Source organism: Marmota marmota, unplaced genomic scaffold (assembly GCF_001458135.2).
Source record: "Marmota marmota marmota unplaced genomic scaffold, marMar, whole genome shotgun sequence".
Lineage (NCBI taxonomy): Eukaryota > Metazoa > Chordata > Mammalia > Rodentia > Sciuridae > Marmota > Marmota marmota.
Genome location: NW_026000026.1, coordinates 79,948,537 through 79,965,788, shown reverse-complemented (window position 1 = coordinate 79,965,788; position 17,252 = coordinate 79,948,537). Strand labels below are relative to the sequence as shown.

The window sequence follows — 17,252 nt, the reverse complement described above, 5'->3', positions numbered from 1 at the left end:
TTTCTGCAAAGAGAGGAAAGTTAGCTGGATGACCTCTGGGGACTGTTTCTGTAAGGAAAGCCACAGTATTAACATAGCATCATTTGGCAGAGATGTTTCCTTTGGGCACCCAGGCTTCTCCCTGAAGCCTGGTTTAGCAAGTCTGGGTGGGACACCTTGCCAAGCTCCCTTCCCTTCTCCAGGAGATTCAGATGTGGTGGTTGGCCCATGGACCATGCTTGCAGGGTGCCTAGGGCTCCATTCCTACATTCTCTTCTTTTACAGAAAGACACTGATCCAAAGAGAATAAAGAAGATTTTACTTTCTCAGAAAAGCAAGAAACCCAGGCATGGTGGCACATGCCTATAATCCCAGTGGCTCAGGAGACTGAGGTAGGAAGATCACGAGTTCAAAGCCAGTCTCAGCAACTTAGCCAGGCCCTAAGCAATTTAGTGAGACCCTGTCTCTAAATAAAATATTTTAAAAAGGCTGGGGATGTGGCTCAGTGGTTGAGTGCCTCTGGGTTCAATCCCCAGTCTCTCCCCCACCCCCACCACACCAAAAAACCAAAAACCAAACCAAAACAACAACAACAAAACAAACAAAAAACCACACAAAACTCTACTGATTTGTAGAAAAGGCAAAGCACAATTGTCCTGACCTCTGAAGTTAGAGGGGAAAGTACCAGATTAATCTCTGAACAACTCTGTCCTATAACCTTCTTTTCCTCTGCTGAGATGAAGGTTTGGGAGTGAGGAATATCTGCCCTCCACCATCTGAGGACTTCTCTTCTTTGCAAGCAGATGTCATAATACCCTTGAACCGTTGCATAAAAATCAGAATGCTCAGTTCCTACAGATACCAAGGAAAAGCTTCCCTCTTCCTGTAGCTTAGTTTGTTTCTTTTCCCACTGGTTGCCAGGAAGCTCAGAGCTATACCAATGGCAGTGCTGGGGTAAACATCTCTTCTTCATGTCCTAACAGCCATCTCCTAAAATGTGCAGTGTTGTTGAGAGGCTTGGAGATGGTATCTAAGAAAATTCTGAACTAGGTACTTCCCATCCATCAAGCCCAGAGCAAACAGGAGCTATTATAATTTCTTAGGTTTTCTGATCTTCCCTTCTATTCTCCAGTAACTACTGGGTTGTAAATGTTTTACTGTAGGTTGCCTCAATTGATTGTACATTTTGGGACTAGGTAGTGGAATTAAAAAAATTCATACTCAAGAGTTTTCTGCCTTACATTCCATAGTCATCCTGGTTCCTAGCTAGAAAACCAAGTTAGAAGCAGCTTGAGAAGATGATTTTTTATTTCTCCTTAAAAAATAATAAATAAATAAGACAAGTACACTGGCTTGAATTCCCTTCCCTTTTGTTATCCTCTCCCTCAAAACAAGCAACCACTGTAAAGGTCCTTAAGATAGATAGGCAGGCGGTGGATCACCTGGACCCACACTGGAGGGAAAAAATACATAAGGGGTCAAAAGAGCAGCTTGTCAGGGAATGTGGCTGTTGGTCCTGGGCTGCCGTGGGGTGTGACCATCTTCACTGTGGTGCAGAAGTTCCTGGGCTCTTCCTGAGGTCCTCACAGCTCAGTCTTGACCTTGTGCATTAAATCCTTCTGGTCAATCTTGTCCAGGTCCTGGTACCAGCGGTTGTAAGCTAGCAAGGCCACATTCTTTGCAGCTACAGCTATCACCTCCACAGAGCTGGCCGCCCACTCCAGGGCGTTGAGGTAGAAGAGTTGGTCATGGAGTGCGAACCTTGGGAGGGTGGTGCGGGAGCCATAGAGGGGGTGCGCTTGCCACTCAGCTGTCTGGACTGAGTAATAGGAACGGAAGAGGGTCTTCAGCTGGGTCCGAAAGAGGGGCTTGGGAGATTGAACTCGCCAAACAGCTGCCTCCTGAGGCTGCTTCCTCCGGAAGCTAGAGGAGATGTTGACGGGGCAGATGTTATCCAGAGTGCAGAAGAAGTTGGGGAAATCTGTGGTAAGGATGTTAGCAAAGGGAAAAAGCTTTGGGTCAGGGAAGCCGAAGTAGGAAGAGTTGAGGTAGCCATGGACCAAGGAGACGACAGTGGGATGAAAGGAGCCCTGGACATCATCAATGGGTGGGTTGAAGCCTTCAAAGGTGAAGTTGCTGCTGCTGTTGTCCAGGTGCAGGGGGGTGGCGATGACCACGATGTCGTAGAAGTCGGATCCACTGCCCAGTTCACTCTCGTACCCCACCTGGTACAAGGCTTTTCCTTCTGGAAGGAAAGAGAAGACAGCACCAAAGTCAACTTTTTCCTTGTCTTCTAACCACTGATCTCCCATCTGGGGGCCAGACCTTAAGATGGGAAAGGAGGGAGCGGGGCTGTCCCATCTCTCTTCATACTGGTACAGTTGCAAGGTGAGCACTTGATTTGGAATCAGGGGGGCCCGAGTTCCTTCTCTGGTTCTGCTGCTGACTGGCTGAGAGAGTCTGTAAAGACTGTCAGTCTTCCTTGGTCAAAGGAACAGGCTGGATTGATGGAAGACTCAGCTTCCTGGCTCTGACATTTGAATCAGGGCAAAAGCGCCCTCTAGCGTCAATGGGGCTTCCCACTGCTTTTTCAAGAGTACTCCCCAGCAGAGCACACAGCCCAGGGTTGAGATGCAGGAGTAGCAGCTGGCTAGGAATGGTGTGGCCATGCCTCCTGCCCTCTTACTCACCTGTACTGTGCAGGGTCACAGAGGTCACTGTGGCATGGATCACATTGGCCTTGGTGAGCTTCAGCAAACCAGAACACACCAGCTTGTTGCCTCCTTCCACTGACCACAGGCTGCCTTGGGCACCGGCTAGTGACATGGCTCCTGGGCAAAATGAGAAGGGTGGCGAGTGAGTCTAGAGAGGTTAGCACTATTCTCCCTAGGTCTCCCTGCCAGGGAAAGACTCCTCCCAACCATGGGCACAGGGAGATAAAAAACAAATAATACAGCCAAGTTCACAATGCTATGAAGTGAGAACATAAAAGAGCCACTTCCAGGGCTGCAGATATAGCTCAGTTGGTAGAGTGCTTGCCTCTCATGCACAAGAACCTGGGTTCAATCCCCAGCACCATCAAAAAAAAAAAAAAAAAAAAAAAAGAGCCATTTCCAAAAGACTGCATGGTGTACAGTTCTGTTGCTAAAGAATGCCCCCAAATCAGCATATCCAGAAAAACAAGAAATTTGTGGTTGTCAAAGGTAGGGGGTTTCTTCTGTAGTGATGAAATGCCCTAAAATTATGGTAATGGTTGCACAACTCTATAGCTGTACTAAAAACCATGGAATTGTATATTTTAAAGTGGGTAAATTGTATCATGTGTAAGTTACATCTCAATACAAATATGCTATGAAGGATATGCACGAGGTACTAGAAGACTGAGAAATACTGAGGGGACACTGAGGCAGGTCCCGAAGGCTGGGAAGAAGCAAGAGAAACAGGATCCTGGGCTCATGGGAGGTGCCTGCCAATCCACACCTATTTATTCACTTATTCAACAAAAGTGCACTAAGTGCCTAGCATGGTCCGGGCACTGTTCTAAGTATCTGGGATGTATCAGTGAGCAAAAGAGGGCATGAATCCTGCCCTTGTGAAGCCTATGTTCTTTATTCTTGGGTCCAAGCAGGAGGATGGCGGGTTTGTACATGCCTACCCACCCCAGTAAGGAGCTGGGAAGATTAGGTGCACTAATGGCTCAATAGCCAGGGGCACAGAGGCCTCAACAGGGTACTTCTTGAAACAAAACTGTGAACAGCAAAATATCACCTCAGCTCTAATATTTACACATCTGTAAGGTATTATCAGGAAATCAGAAATGGTGGATACATAATGGACCTGCCTCTTAGTTTTGCTTTTACCTTCTATAAAGTGATGTGAATACCGTCTTGCCAACTTGGAGGAATGAGCCAGAATCAAACAAGAATTGGGCAACCAAGTACGAAGGCAAGGGTAATGAGCTGGATAAATGTAAGGTTCTTATGGGGACCACAGCTCAATCTGGGCACTATGGGCAGGGGGAGGGCGGATGGGCAGGGGGAGGGCGGATGGGCAGGCTGAGGGGCTGGACACTCACCGGCAAAGGCGGGCATGGATGCTGACTGTCCATAGCTGGCCCGGAGTACTGCCGAGACAACATCATCGATAAAGCGCTGGGTGACGCCCACCTGAAGCAGGGACTCGGCCACAGAGCGCTGGGTCATGTTGACAAAGGCAGACTCTCCTAGCGAGTAGAGCAGCTCCTCAACACCCGAAAAGGCATAGCCATGGGCCTGGTACTTGTAGATCCTAGGGGACACAAGGAGCTGCAGTCCTCTGCAGAAAGGCTTTCTGGCTGATCACCTGCCACTGGGTACCTGTGGACCCAGAAGGCCCACCAGGGATCTGCCTCCTCCTCTATATCCAGAGGGTTGAGAAAGGAGGCTGATTATGTTCCCTTTGGCCTATTTTCTGGCTGTGCTGGGCCTGTCCTAGAGGAACAGCAAGGAGACAAAGGCAAGTATTCCCACTAGATGCAGCTTCAAGCCATAATTCTGTTGAATACAATTATATCCCATTCCCCTGAGTTCAGTCCACAGTCTTTCCCCACCCCATTGGGACTGCAGGCAGTGGCCATGACCTGTCCACACTGATACATCCCTGGATGTGGAGCGGGGTCTCCCACTAGTTTCCACTCTGCCCTGGCTTCTAAGACCATGTTGGACCTGATGGCAGCAGCCTCCTGTCAATACTGTCCTCTCCTTTGTCTTCATCCAACAGAGCTCCCAGTAACTCTCGAGCTCACATGGTTCGGCTCATTCACCCAATCCCAAGGGCTAGCACGGACTGGAAACATCTGCCTATGGATTTCTAGACCAGCTGGCCTTTGAAATGTTGCCCATTCTAGGGCTGCTTTGTAAACATGCTGTGTTGGGTTGCTAACAGGACAAAAGATAAAGGTGTCCAGAGCAGATGGAAATGTGGGTCTGTAATTGAAGGGGAAACTAGAGCTGGCAGGTCGAAGTCATCTCCCATAATGGGGAGAAGTCAACATTGTAAGTTCGAATAAAATTAACAAGAGAGAAAAGAATAAGAAAGAAAAAATGAGACTCAAGGACATAAGCTGTGGGGGACATCTGGAGAATATAAGGGAGAAATGCCATATCTAAGTAGTTATGGAATGGAAGAGGATGGGGGAGGGCCAGAGAGCAGGGAAGGGGGCCATGTGGCCATGCTTGAGCATCTGACACTGAAGAGGGGGATGATGATGGTGGAGGGACAATCTCTGCAGGGGGAGGAGGTAGGGAACAGGGAGAGCCTGCAGGAGGCCTTGGGGACTCTATGTGGATGTTTGGTGTATGGTATACTTAGTGGGCACAGACCACTTGTCCTCCATATCTGAAGGTGATGGGGAGGATCTGGTGCCCAAGGAGGAGAGAAGTGGTGAAGAGAGGTATTTGTTCTAGATGGAAAAACTAGGGATAGCAAACTTTGCAAATGAGTGGCCCTGGGCTGCACATGGCCTGCAGATTTGTTAAATTTGGCTTACAAGATGAATTCGTGGCAAACATTGAAAAGCTGGGAGACTTCATGTATAACTCTGGATTTCCAGCTTCCTTCCTGAAAAACTGGAAGACTTAGCCCATGGGGTGACATCCTCCCATGACTGACCACAGGGGACTGCAGAAGCATGCTGACTGCCTCCCTCTGCTGACCTGGCTTTTCAGGACCCCCTACTTCCTGTGGCTCCATGCTGTCTTCCACCAGTGGCTTCACTTATGCACATCCCACTTTGGTCCTTGTAGGTGACTGAATTTCAATCCATGCTCCAATCGATTTAGCAGCAGGAAAGAATATGGGCTCAAGTAACAATGCCAGAGGCACCAGCCCTGCCCCAAGAGGCCACTCCTCAGGATGAGGGCTTGCTGAAAGCCTGCACTGAATCATGCTGGGCCTTTAAATCCACCAGTACCTTTCCCTTTTCACTGTGGCTGAGCTGCTGAGCTGCTAATTTTCTGAGCTCTTCACCTTGGTCCCCTGGAAAGCCCTCCCCACAGCTTGGCCCAGCCCTACCTCATGAATTTCTCCATGACCTCCTCCACCCACATCTGCAGTCTCAGGAAACTGATGCCATAGTGCCACCAGAGGCGGAAGAGGTTCAGCAGGTACCAGTCAGTCTCCTCCAGGACGAAATGCTCTCCGCCGAAGATGGCGCTCCTGCCCACCACCTCACGACGGTGCCTCAGCCCTGCAGAAACCAGGAGCCCCTCAGGTCCCCTTCAAAGGCACTCCCCCTCCCCTGGGAGGCCTGGCAGTGCCTTAAGCTTAAATTCAGGGCTTTCTTAATGCAAAAGCCTGGTTCCAATAAAACAAACAGGAGCACCACGGTTTGTTCTTTTGTGCTGTGAGTCTATAAACTACACACAAATACACTGGGACAATGTTTGTCCTTCCTAGTCAATTAGGAAAAGAATATAACATTTTATATATTTTTAAATGGGAATCCATTCAGATGTAAGAAAAATACAGATGCCATCCCAGAGTGCCAGTGGCTGAGAGACGCGGGGCTTGCTGAGATGGGTCCTGGGCACCAAGGTAACATGGAGACAGCCATAGCTCCTTCAAGCTGTCCAGTGCTCTACAACCTACAAAGCACTGGATTTGGAAATATGCAGATAGCCATGATTTAATTCCTTCCCCACCTCACATATGATACACACTGTTCTGCACCTTAACAACATATTATATCTTGGAGATTATTCTATAACTGGGTATAAAGGATCTTCCCATTCTGGCTACTGAATTGTGTTCTTACACAATCAGGTTTTCATTATTGTGAATTAGTAGGTCCCAGTGGGTGGGCAGAGATGACATTTTCAATCTTTGCTAGTGCAAACAATGCCATAATGAATCGGCTCATGTGTGTGCCATTCCACACACCTGTGGAACCACCTGTAGGTTCACTTCTGATAAGTGGAATTTCTGTGTCAAACGTAAGTACATTTGTGGTTTGGACAGATGCTGCTGGGTTTGAATCCCAGCTTCCTGATTTATTAGCTGTGTGCTTTTAGTTGGTGAGTTTAAAACTCTGGAGCCTCAGTTTCCTTGGGGAAGATCTAACCCCCATCTCTCAGGCTGGTAAGGAGGATGTGAGGTAATTCTTACATATTACCTAGAAAGGTACCAAATAGCTGGCAGGTACCAGCATGTGGGTGCTGATAGAATCACAATAATTCAGAGGCAGCAAATTGAAAGGGAAAGAAACTGGCCTGGGAGTCAAACCTGAGTTCTAATCCCGGCTCTGAAACTAACTCACTGTGTAACCTCAGGTAAGTTCCTTCCCCTCTTTGGTCTCAGCTGCTCCATCTGTAAAATGAGGAGATTGGGCTATATGACCATTGGGCCTCATAGGTCTGCGCAGTCTGGGAAGGGCCTGGTGGCTGCTGCCAGCCCTGGGGTGCTAAAGCCCCAGAACCCAGCACTTACCCAGTAGCTTGACGAAGTCCTGCATGTGCAGGCTCAAGGAGTGGAAGGAGGCTGCTCCGCTCTCATAGTGCTGCTTGTTGACTGAGATGGTGGCCAGGCGGCCACCCACAGTTCCCTTCTCGTACACGTCGATCTGCACTCGGGGTCCAAAGTGCTGCTGGAGGAAATGGGCCACAGCAGAGCCCCCGATCCCAGCACCAACCACCGCTGCCAGCAGGCGGGAGGGTGGGGGTAGGACAGACAGAGCACAGGGGTGAGGGCCCGGGGTCACACCTCTGCATCCTCCTGCACTGAGGTTCCCCAGCACCTGCACCTCACAGGCTTGTAACATTTCAGACTGGAAATTCATAGTCCTGAGTTTTTAGTAGAGGTCTGAATAACAAGCAGAGCTGAAAACTGCAGTCTCCTAATACCCTCATGTTACAAAGGAAAAAACAATTGAGCAGCAGAAGAGCAGGAAAGAATCTCCAAATTCAGGAGGGTTGTTTGAAGAGAATAAATTTAGTCTTACTCCAAACTTATTACATTGTTCCTATTTTCCTTATTTCTGTATAGACTGGTGACAATATTTACTGACTAGTTCTGTTGGGAGGGTCAGTGTCTGGAAATCACTCTTGAATCTAGGGCTTGGCAGACTCTAGCCTGCAGATTAAATCCAAGCAGGTGATTGTTTTTATAAATAATGTTTTATTAGCACACTTTTTTTTTTTCTTGCTGTGCTGCCTAGACTGGTCCTGGATTCGTGGGCTCAAATGATTCTTCCCTGTCAGCCTCCCAGGTGCTGGGACTACAAGTGTGTGCCACTGTGCCCAGCCTTTTCTTTTATATATTGTCTGGTTATGTTCATGTTAGACAGAGCTGAATAATTGCAAGGGAGACTATAATGGACCACAAAGCTCTCTGGCCTTTTACTGGAAAATGTTTGCCAACCCTTGGTCTAAGTCCAACTACCCCTGACATGTAAATCATTTCTATGTCTGTATTTGCCAAGATTGGAATGTACCCTAAGACAGGCTGCTCCTTATCTATGGACACTCTTTATTACAGTTACTGTTTGTTGAGGTCTCTTTTGGGTCTTATCATTCACTATCTTTACTACACCTCCTCTGCCTTCCTGTTATTTGCAAACTAAGTTCGTTTGCATCGTAATCTAAGTCACTGATAAAAACATTTCACTGGACAGAGCTCAGAGGTGCTCAGGAACCACTGTCTAGACAAACACTAATCATTAAATAGTCCTGTCTGAGAAGAGTAGACCAGTCATGAAGCAATTGAACTGGGTTGTCACCTAACCCAAGACTGTGCCCACCATGTATTGGAAATACTGCTTTCTTCTCACCTGACAGTCCAGTAACCCTATCCAAAAAGGAAGTGAGCTAAACCTGGTATCATTTGTCCTTACTGGACCTATGTTGGATCCTAAGACCACATCTCTAATCAAGAAATGGCACATAGCTGGGTGTGGTGGCATACGCCTGTAATCCCAGTGGCTCAGGAGGCTGAGGCAGGAGGATCTTAAGTTTGAGGCCAGCCTCAGCAACTTAGTGGGGCCCTAAGCAACTTAGTGGGGCCCTAAGCAACTTAGCAACACCCTCTCTCTCTATATCTATATATCTATATATAGATACAGATCTCTCTCTCTCTCTCTCTCTCTCTCTCTATATATATATATATATGTAAGCAAGTTAGCAACCCTCTCTCTCTCTCTCTCTCTCTCTCTCTATATATATATATATATATAGAGAGAGAGAGAGAGAGAGAGAAAGGGAGGCTGGGACGTGGCTCAGTGGTTAAGTGCCCTGGGTTCAATTCCCAGTACAAAATAAATAAATACACACACAAAAAATAAAGAAATGGCAGGTAACCTTCAGAGAACACCATGTTCTTATAATCAGCCTCCACTTCCCTTTCTACTCCCTGCCCTCCTCTCCCAGTACTCCACCTCCTTGTCTGTCTAGCCTTCTTCCACTGTGCAGTGCATGTCCTTACCCAAAGGCTCAGGCATGAGCCTGGCCTTTGCCTGAGTCTCCCCTCTTGTCAGGCATCCTCTGAGACCCTGCACCTTGCTGACTTCTATGGCCCACATCTATCATCTTTAGCTTGGCTTGCCTAACCCTCCTAATGCACTCAGGGCTTCCTTCTGTGTATACAGGCAGCACAGTCTGCTTACCCCTGGCCTAGCCTTGCCACACAATATTCAAATGGTCTATTTAAGGACCCAGAGAGAACAGGGTCACCATGTCCCTAGGTCCTCACAGGTAGTGGAGTTCATAAAGTATTTGTTGCATGTTGAAAAAATAGCCACTTCCTCTTTCTCAGTATTCCCAAAGTCAGTTCCAAGAATGCCCCCTTTTATTTATTTTTTTAACTCCTCTTTTCTCCTCCTCTTCATTTGTAAACCACCCATGGTTTCTAGAGATACTGAAATTTCAAAGCCTAGAAGGCACACAAGGGGTGTAGAGAAGCAGAAGACATCACTTCACTGTGGACCAGCTCACTGAACACCCATGACTGACAGCTATCTAGATCTAAAGTAAGATGTGCTGGGAATCGAAGATGAGCCAAATAGAGCTTCTGTGCCCAGGAGCCCAGGTAGCCAGGGGGTATCCATGCAATCAGTTATCACAACCTGTGCCAAAGTGTGACAAAAGAGCTCCAGGGAATCCTGAGGAAGGAGCTATACATTCCGCTTGAGAGAGTGTGGGGATACAAGGGAAAACAACAACAACAACAAAAAAAAACTTTGGACTAGGACCTGAGAGGACAATTAGTTGGACCAATGAGAGGAACTGCACCATCTGCAGAGAACAGCATGAGAGGGGCAGCGTGTGGAAATTTATAGGTGGGCTTGAAGGGTCCAGATTCCACTCTGAGGAGTTCAGATTGGATCCAGCTGGAGCCTAAGGATTAAGTCATCCTGATGGGAAGCTCTCATTCTCCTTTTGGGTAGGGTGGACAGACGCTCCTGTCACAGGACTGAAGAAATCAAGAAAGCTAAAGGGAAGCTTGGCATGGCACTTGTCCTGCTCTGAATAACTGGAATTCATAAAAAAAAAAGTAAGATGGATTCACAGATGGCTAGAATATGTGATAAGTATGAGATAAAGTGAGTAGCAATGAGCAGCAAAATCTAGGTAGTGGGCATATGCATGATCAGTGTAAAATTCTTTCAACTTTGCTCTGTGTTTGACAGTTTCAAATGAAATATTGCAGAAACGGCACAACTAATAAACAAAGAAAAATGACTGCTATAGGGCTGGGGGTGTAGCTTTGCGGTAGAGCACTTGTCTAGTGCGCTGGGGTCCCTGGGTTAGATCATCAACAACGTGGAAAAAAAAAAAAAAAAGAATCCCCATTCTCTCATCTAGCAAATCTATCTCCAGTCGATCTACTGTTCTGTCTCCGTGGAACGGTCTCCTATCGACCGGAAGTTTTGGCTTAGATGTTACTTCTAGGAAGCCCTGGCAAGCTGGCAAAGAAGGGTGAAGTCCTTCCTCTGTGTGCTCGGTACTTTCTCAACCTTAGAACAGACTTCCCGTATTGTGAGGTCTCTCGTCCAAGCAGGAACTACAGCACGATGCCTGCTACAGACAGCCCTGAATAGACCTTTGTGAATGCTATCCAGTTCCTGTTCTGTCATAGGGACGCCTAGTCAAGAGTCACATACATGTCAGAAGCTCAGTGACCCTGCACCTCCGGGCGAGATCAGTGACCAGTCCTGCCCACGCTTCTTTTCTGTCCCAGGTGCCCTCTTTACATGCCCATCCCACCCTCCCCATCGAAACCTTCCTTACTGCGGTCCCCCTTTTCGCCCAGTCCTAGTCCCTCGCCTCTCCGTCACCCAGCTACTCTCCTGAGGTCTCCTCCCTTGCCCAGCTGCCCTCCCCTACCCCCAGCCAGCTGCTGCCGGCTGCGAACCCTTTTCCCGCCCAGCCGTCCCCAACATAGCCCCCACCGCGTTCTTCCCGCACCGATTTTGCCGGGCGGGACATCTCCGCCTGCAGTGGCGGCGGCGAGGAGTGTGGACAGCTTGGCGAGGAGCAGGGCAGCGCGGGCCATGGCGGGCGGCGACCGGGGCAGCACGCTGGAGCTCCGGCGCTCGCGGGTTGGCGCTCGGCTCTCGGCCTGGCCGTTCCGCCTTCCAGCCTGGCAGGTCTTAGCCTCTCATTGGCCGAGCAGCCGTCCCTCTTCAGTACAAGATTCTGATTTGATACATCTTTCTCCCTGAGGGGTCTATCATTGGCAGCTTCGTGGTCCCGCCTCCTAGATGCAGCTTCCTTATTGGCTGACTCATTTGGCCCCGGCGCAGCGCTCAGGAACCTCAGCATCAGGACCAGGGCCCAGCTGCCCGGTCACCGGTGGAAAAGAATGAACTGAAGTCCAGTCTCCGAAATCAACTAGCTCTGTAATGTGTCTTCTCTGACTCTGTTTCCACTTTCATAAAATGGACAGAATAACCCCCGATCTACCTTTCTAGGTAGTTATGATGATCACGTGAGATAAGGGATGTGAAACCCTTTTGGGGTTTGACGGTGTCTGCAAGTGCTGGAAACTGCTGACCAAGCTGGAGGCTGGGATGACTAGACCGTACCCTATGCATATTGAAACAAGTCCATATACTTTGAAGACTCCAGTTTTTTTTTGCGTTTGCAGTTTCTATATACAGTTTGTATATCTGTGTTCTATTTCTTTAAAAACAAAAGAGTCTATCCATTCTCTTTGCAGACTCCAAGAAAAAGAACAGCTTACTATGGCTAGTTTACAACATTAAAAACAGATGACCTCTGGCAGAGGAATAAAGTTAGGGGTGAATCTCATGATAAATAAGGAAAATCTGTATTTATTCAGTTGGGTTATGGCCTAGGGAAGAAATTGACAGAATTCAGAGAATGGTTAAGAGCTTACACCTGGGATTCTAAGTCAGCTTTTCACATCTTAATAGGTTCAAACTAGATTACTGCTGATTAAGAGGTATATGAATAAACATGAATTTCTCACAATCTTTTGAGCGCTGGAGATGGAACCCAGGACCTCTCATATGCTAGGCAGGTGCTCTACTACTGAGCTACATCATCAGGCATTTTCAAATTTTAAGTTGCCCAGGCTGGCCTCACACTTATCATCCTCCTACCTTGGCTTCCTGAGTAGCTGGGATTACGGATGAATGCTATCACACCAGGCTCTTATGATCTTAAAACCATTATTATTATTATTATTATAGTTGTAGTTGGACACAATACCTTTATTTATTTATTTTTATGTGGTGCTGAGGATCGAACCCAGTGCTTGCTAGGCAAGCACTCTACCCCTGAGCCACAGCTACAGACCTTAAAACATTTTTTTTTTTTTAAAATATCTGAGTCAGAATGTAAAACCTTTTAAGTTTATTTCCAAAGATCAAAACATCTCTTACCTGGGTGAGGTGACACATGCCTGTAATCCCAGCAACTCCAGGAGGATTGTGAGTTCAAAGTCAGTCTAGCAAAAGTGAGGTGCTAAGCAACTCAGTCAGATCTTGTCCTAAATAAAATACAAAATAGGGCTGGGGATGTGGCTCAGTGGTCGAGTGTCCCTAAGTTCAATCTCTGGTACCTCCCCATACACAAAGATATACCTTAAACTTAATTTTTTTTTAAAGAAAAGAAACAATCAGTGAGGTAAATAGCGCCTACAGAATGGGAGCAAATTTTTACCATATGCACATCAGATAGAGTACCAATCTCTAGGGTATATAAAGAACTCAAAAAGCTAAACATGAAAAAAACAAATAACCCAATCAATAAATGGGTCAAAGACCTGAACAGACACTTCTCAGAAGTGTCTCTCAATTAACAAATATATGAAGAAATGTTCAATCTCTAGCAATTAGAGAAATGAAAATCAAAACTACTCTTAAGATTTCATCTCACTCCGGTCAGAATGGCAGCTATTAAGAATACAAATAACAATAAGTGTTGACAAGGATGTGGGGAGAAAGGCACACTCATACATTGCTTGTGGTACTGCAAATTACTGTGACCAATATGGAAAACAGTATGGAGATTGCTTGGAAAACTTGGAATGAAACCACCATTTGACCCATATATAAACCCCTTGGTTTATATTCAAAGGACTTAAAAACAGCATACTACAGGAACAAAGCACATCAATGTTTATAGCAGCCCAATTCACAATAGCTAAATTGTGGAACCAACCTAGATGCCCTTCAGTAGATGAATGGATAAAGAAACTGTGGTATATACACAATGAAATATTACTCAGCAGTAAAAAAGAATAAAATCATAGCATTTGCAGCTAAATGGATGGAGTTGGAAAATATTATGCTATGTGAAGTAAGCTAATTCTAAAAAACCAAATTCTGAATGCTTTCTCTGTTATGAAGATGCTGATCCATGATGGGGTTGGGGGAAGCATGGGAGGAACGGAGGAACTTTAGATAGGGTAAAGGGGAGGGAGGGGAAGGGAGGGGGTAGTAGCTTAGAAAAGATGGTGGAATGAGATGGACATCATTATCCCAAGTACATGTATGAAGACATGAATGGTGTGTCTCTACTTTGTTTACTGGTGAAGGCGTTCCTGCACTGCTGTCTGACAGGTTCACAACGTGGGGGATGCTGTGGCAGTGCCGCACCATCTGGAAACCAGAACAATTAGGAATGTTTTTTTTTTTTTAAAATATTTTTAGTCATTGATGGATCTTTATTTATTTATTTGTATGTGGTGCTGAGAATTGAAGTCAAGGCCTCACACATGCTAGGCAAGCGCTCTGCCACTGAGCCACATCCCCAGCCATTAGGAAGGTTAAGTGTTTTGTTTATGATACTCATGATATGGATAACAGATCATACGTCAATCAATAATAAAAGTACGTATTGCCTGAGATTGCAAGAAAATTCCCGGAATAAGACTAAGGATACAATTGAGACAGGCCATGAGGTGTGTTTCAGTGTCTCTCAGGATACAAGCAATAGAGTTATTCCTCAAGCCTAAACAACAAGAAATATTTATCCCATTGTTAACAATTTACACCAGCTCCCCTACCCCCATCTTAAAGCCACAACCTGTACAATAGCCTAGCTACAGAAAGACAATTGCTGTGCCAACAGTACAAGGACCACCGTATGTAGCTTATGGTATCCTCTCAAGGACAAGAGGCTAATAAAAATACATTCCCCCAACCAATAGACACTCCTTTGCCTTACACAGAAATTTATGATGAAAATGGAAATGGAAAACACATAGTTAATATAAATGACAAATGGGTTGAGGTGTAAAGCCTGCCCTTTAAAGATTACAAAGACATAAGAATTGGTGTGGCTTTGATCAAGGATCAAGGAAGTTCTTTAAAAAAGCAGTTGAATAGGTCATATGAAAAAAGAAAATTACCTTGGAAATTAAAAATAGAATAATGTAAAATTAACATAGATATATTTTAGAGGCACTTCAGAATAGTAGGCTTTTAAATAATAGACTTTCACTACTTTAAGTGTGTTTTACTGGGATTTTAGTTTAGAAGTAAGAAAGCTTACCAATAATCATAAGTATGCTTTAAGGTTAAAGGTTAATGAAATAATTATAGGTATGCTTTAAAGTTAGAAGTGAATAATAGATCAGGAGTTATGTAGTCTAGTTGCATTGCCTAGCACCTAGTGATTGAGGTGAAAACGTAAAAGCTTAATCATGATTGACTAAGGTTACAGAAAAATATTTTGAACAATGTACTCAATAACTTAGGTAATCAATGTATGTCAGAAAAGATTGTAACTCTTGAAAATTATGTAAATCAAAAAAGTTCATGCTTTGAAGCTATCCATTAACTACCTGAAAAAATACCTGTAAAAAAGGTATAAAAATAAAGTTCCCTCCAAGGGCAGCAGAGATTTCTTCTGGAGGCTGCTCATAATTTGCAACCTGTTGTCCTGACTCCTCTTCTTTCACTGATGCCACTCCTCCTTCAGGACCTCTGGAACCTGACTCCGCCTGCAGGGGCTGGACCTCAGCAGTGTACAACCAGAGACATGAGAAATTGTGTTCTATCTGTGTATTATAAATTGAAATGCATTCTGCTGTCATATGTAACAAATTAGAATTTAAAACAAGAAAAACAAGCATTCATTGATTGTTTTGTGCCAAGTTGCCTAATGTGCTGACTTCTTTTTTTGCAGGGGGCGGGCGGTCAAATGAGGGGACACTTTACCACTGAGCTACATATATATCTAGCTCATTTTATTTATTTATTTAGAGACAGGGTCTTGGTAAGTTGCTGAGGCTGAACTAAAACCTGCAATCTTCTTGCCACAGCCTCTCAAGTTGCTGGGATTACAGGTGTGCACCACCTTTCTGGGCTTCTTGTTTTTTTTTTAGGAGAGTGAATCATATTAATTTTAAAATTCATCTTGGGTCTATCTTGTTTTTAACTTTAGGGCCTTTTAAACTCTTAAATCTAGAGCTGTTTACTGTTAGGAAGTTTTTCCAAGCCTAGCATCCCACTGACAATGTGTGAGGTCATCAAATTCAAAAGACTGTCAAAGAGAGTTGATGAGAGGAAAAACAAGGATGTACAATTCTGGTGACATAGAGGCAAAAAGCAAAAACAAAAGCAAAAAACCTAGCTCAGACTAGGAATGAGGTTGGATGATATGTGTTGCTGTGTAACAAGCCACTCCAAACTTGGTGGTTTGAAGTAATATTTATTTTGCCCACAAATCTGCACTTTGGGCAGTACACAGCGAGATCAGCTTATCTGTTCTACTTGGTGTCCTTGTGGCTGCTCTATTGGGGGTGGAAGGAAACACTGTCATGATGGCTTGATGGCTAGCAAGATGGTGCTGGCTCAGCTGAAAGCTCAGCCCCATTCCACAGGCTACTTCAGCTTAGTTTTGACATGATGGTTAGGCTCTGAGAGTGAGTATCTCAAGGAAGTGGAGCCACCAGTTTTTTAAGATTTGGGTTTAGAAACTGGCAGTGTCACTTCCACTGGATCCTAGTAGTCACTAACAAAACTCCAAGAAGATTCATAGATCCTACCCCTCAGTGTATCAGGGAATTGGGGAGCCACTGTTTTAAAACCAGCAAGTTAACTTGAGAGTGTGAGCAAAAAGCCTGAATGGATAGGAATAAGAGTACATTTATCAACTAGCACTGGGATAGGGGAAATGATGGATTACAGAGCCAGGATATACAGATAGGACTAGAAGAATGATGAAAATGAAAGCCTGAATCCCAGGAAAGGTTAGCTGCAAAGAGGGCTATTTACCCAGAAACTGCCTGTATAGGAGCCAATTGAGAAACAGAAGTAAAGTCAAGGCCAGGCAGTCAGATGTTGGGAAGAACACAGGGAAGGTAAAGATCAGATCAAGGCCAAATGCTTGAAATCTGGTTAAGAGGATAGTTAGGAGTCCAGTGTGTAAGTGAAGTAGTCAAAGCTGGTAAAACAACTAGGACTAAGTAGCAAACACCAGAAAATATGGCTATGCCAGAGTGCCAGACAGAAACAGGAATCCAGAAATCAGAAAAAGGCAAATCAAAGAGGTAGAAAAATAGGTAGACTTTAACACTGAGGTGGAGTATGGAAAGCCTAAACTCCCATCTACTGCGCTGTGCTGCTGAGAGATCTGAGTACCTCTCCTGCTCATCTACATGGTGGGGCAGCAGTCAATGAATTGACCGAAAGATATCGTATACAGCATGAATTAGGCAATCAGGGGTTGGGAGCGTAGCTCAGTGGCAGAGGCTTTGCCTAGCACATGAGGCTCTGGGTTTAATCCCCAAAATGACAAAATAGAAACAACAATCAGAAAACACCTCAA

General features: G+C 45.5%; 1 protein-coding gene across 2 annotated transcripts; it reads right to left on the bottom strand.

Annotated features, from left to right (window-relative positions):
* Positions 1-1,269: 1,269 nt before the first annotated feature.
* Positions 1,270-11,575, bottom strand: Pcyox1l (prenylcysteine oxidase 1 like). Of its 2 annotated transcripts, XM_015486016.2 has the most exons (6): positions 11,415-11,575; positions 7,444-7,650; positions 6,031-6,205; positions 4,055-4,266; positions 2,670-2,810; positions 1,270-2,224 (listed from the first exon to the last, which is right to left on the bottom strand). In XM_015486016.2, the coding sequence occupies exons 1-6, from the start codon at positions 11,500-11,502 to the stop codon at positions 1,563-1,565; spliced, it is 1,485 nt and encodes a 494-aa protein (XP_015341502.1). In that variant the 5' UTR covers positions 11,503-11,575; the 3' UTR covers positions 1,270-1,562. The 2 variants fall into 2 exon arrangements, with proteins under 2 accessions (XP_015341502.1, XP_015341499.1); XM_015486013.2 differs by lacking the exon at positions 11,415-11,575 and having other exon boundaries at positions 7,444-9,000.
* Between the last annotated feature and the right edge of the window lie 5,677 nt (positions 11,576-17,252).

What these genes read in the sequence shown, in the direction of transcription:
- Pcyox1l (XM_015486013.2), bottom strand. Translation starts at nt 7,792, where the DNA reads ATGAATTTCCAGTCTGAAATGTTACAAGCCTGTGAGGTGCAGGTGCTG. An exon ending in GTCATGGAGAAATTCATGAG is followed by an intron (nt 4,267 to 6,030) that starts GTAGGGCTGGGC and finishes TGTGTCCCCTAG; the next exon opens with GATCTACAAGTACCAGGCCC. An exon ending in ATCCATGCCCGCCTTTGCCG is followed by an intron (nt 2,811 to 4,054) that starts GTGAGTGTCCAG and finishes CATTTTGCCCAG; the next exon opens with GAGCCATGTCACTAGCCGGT.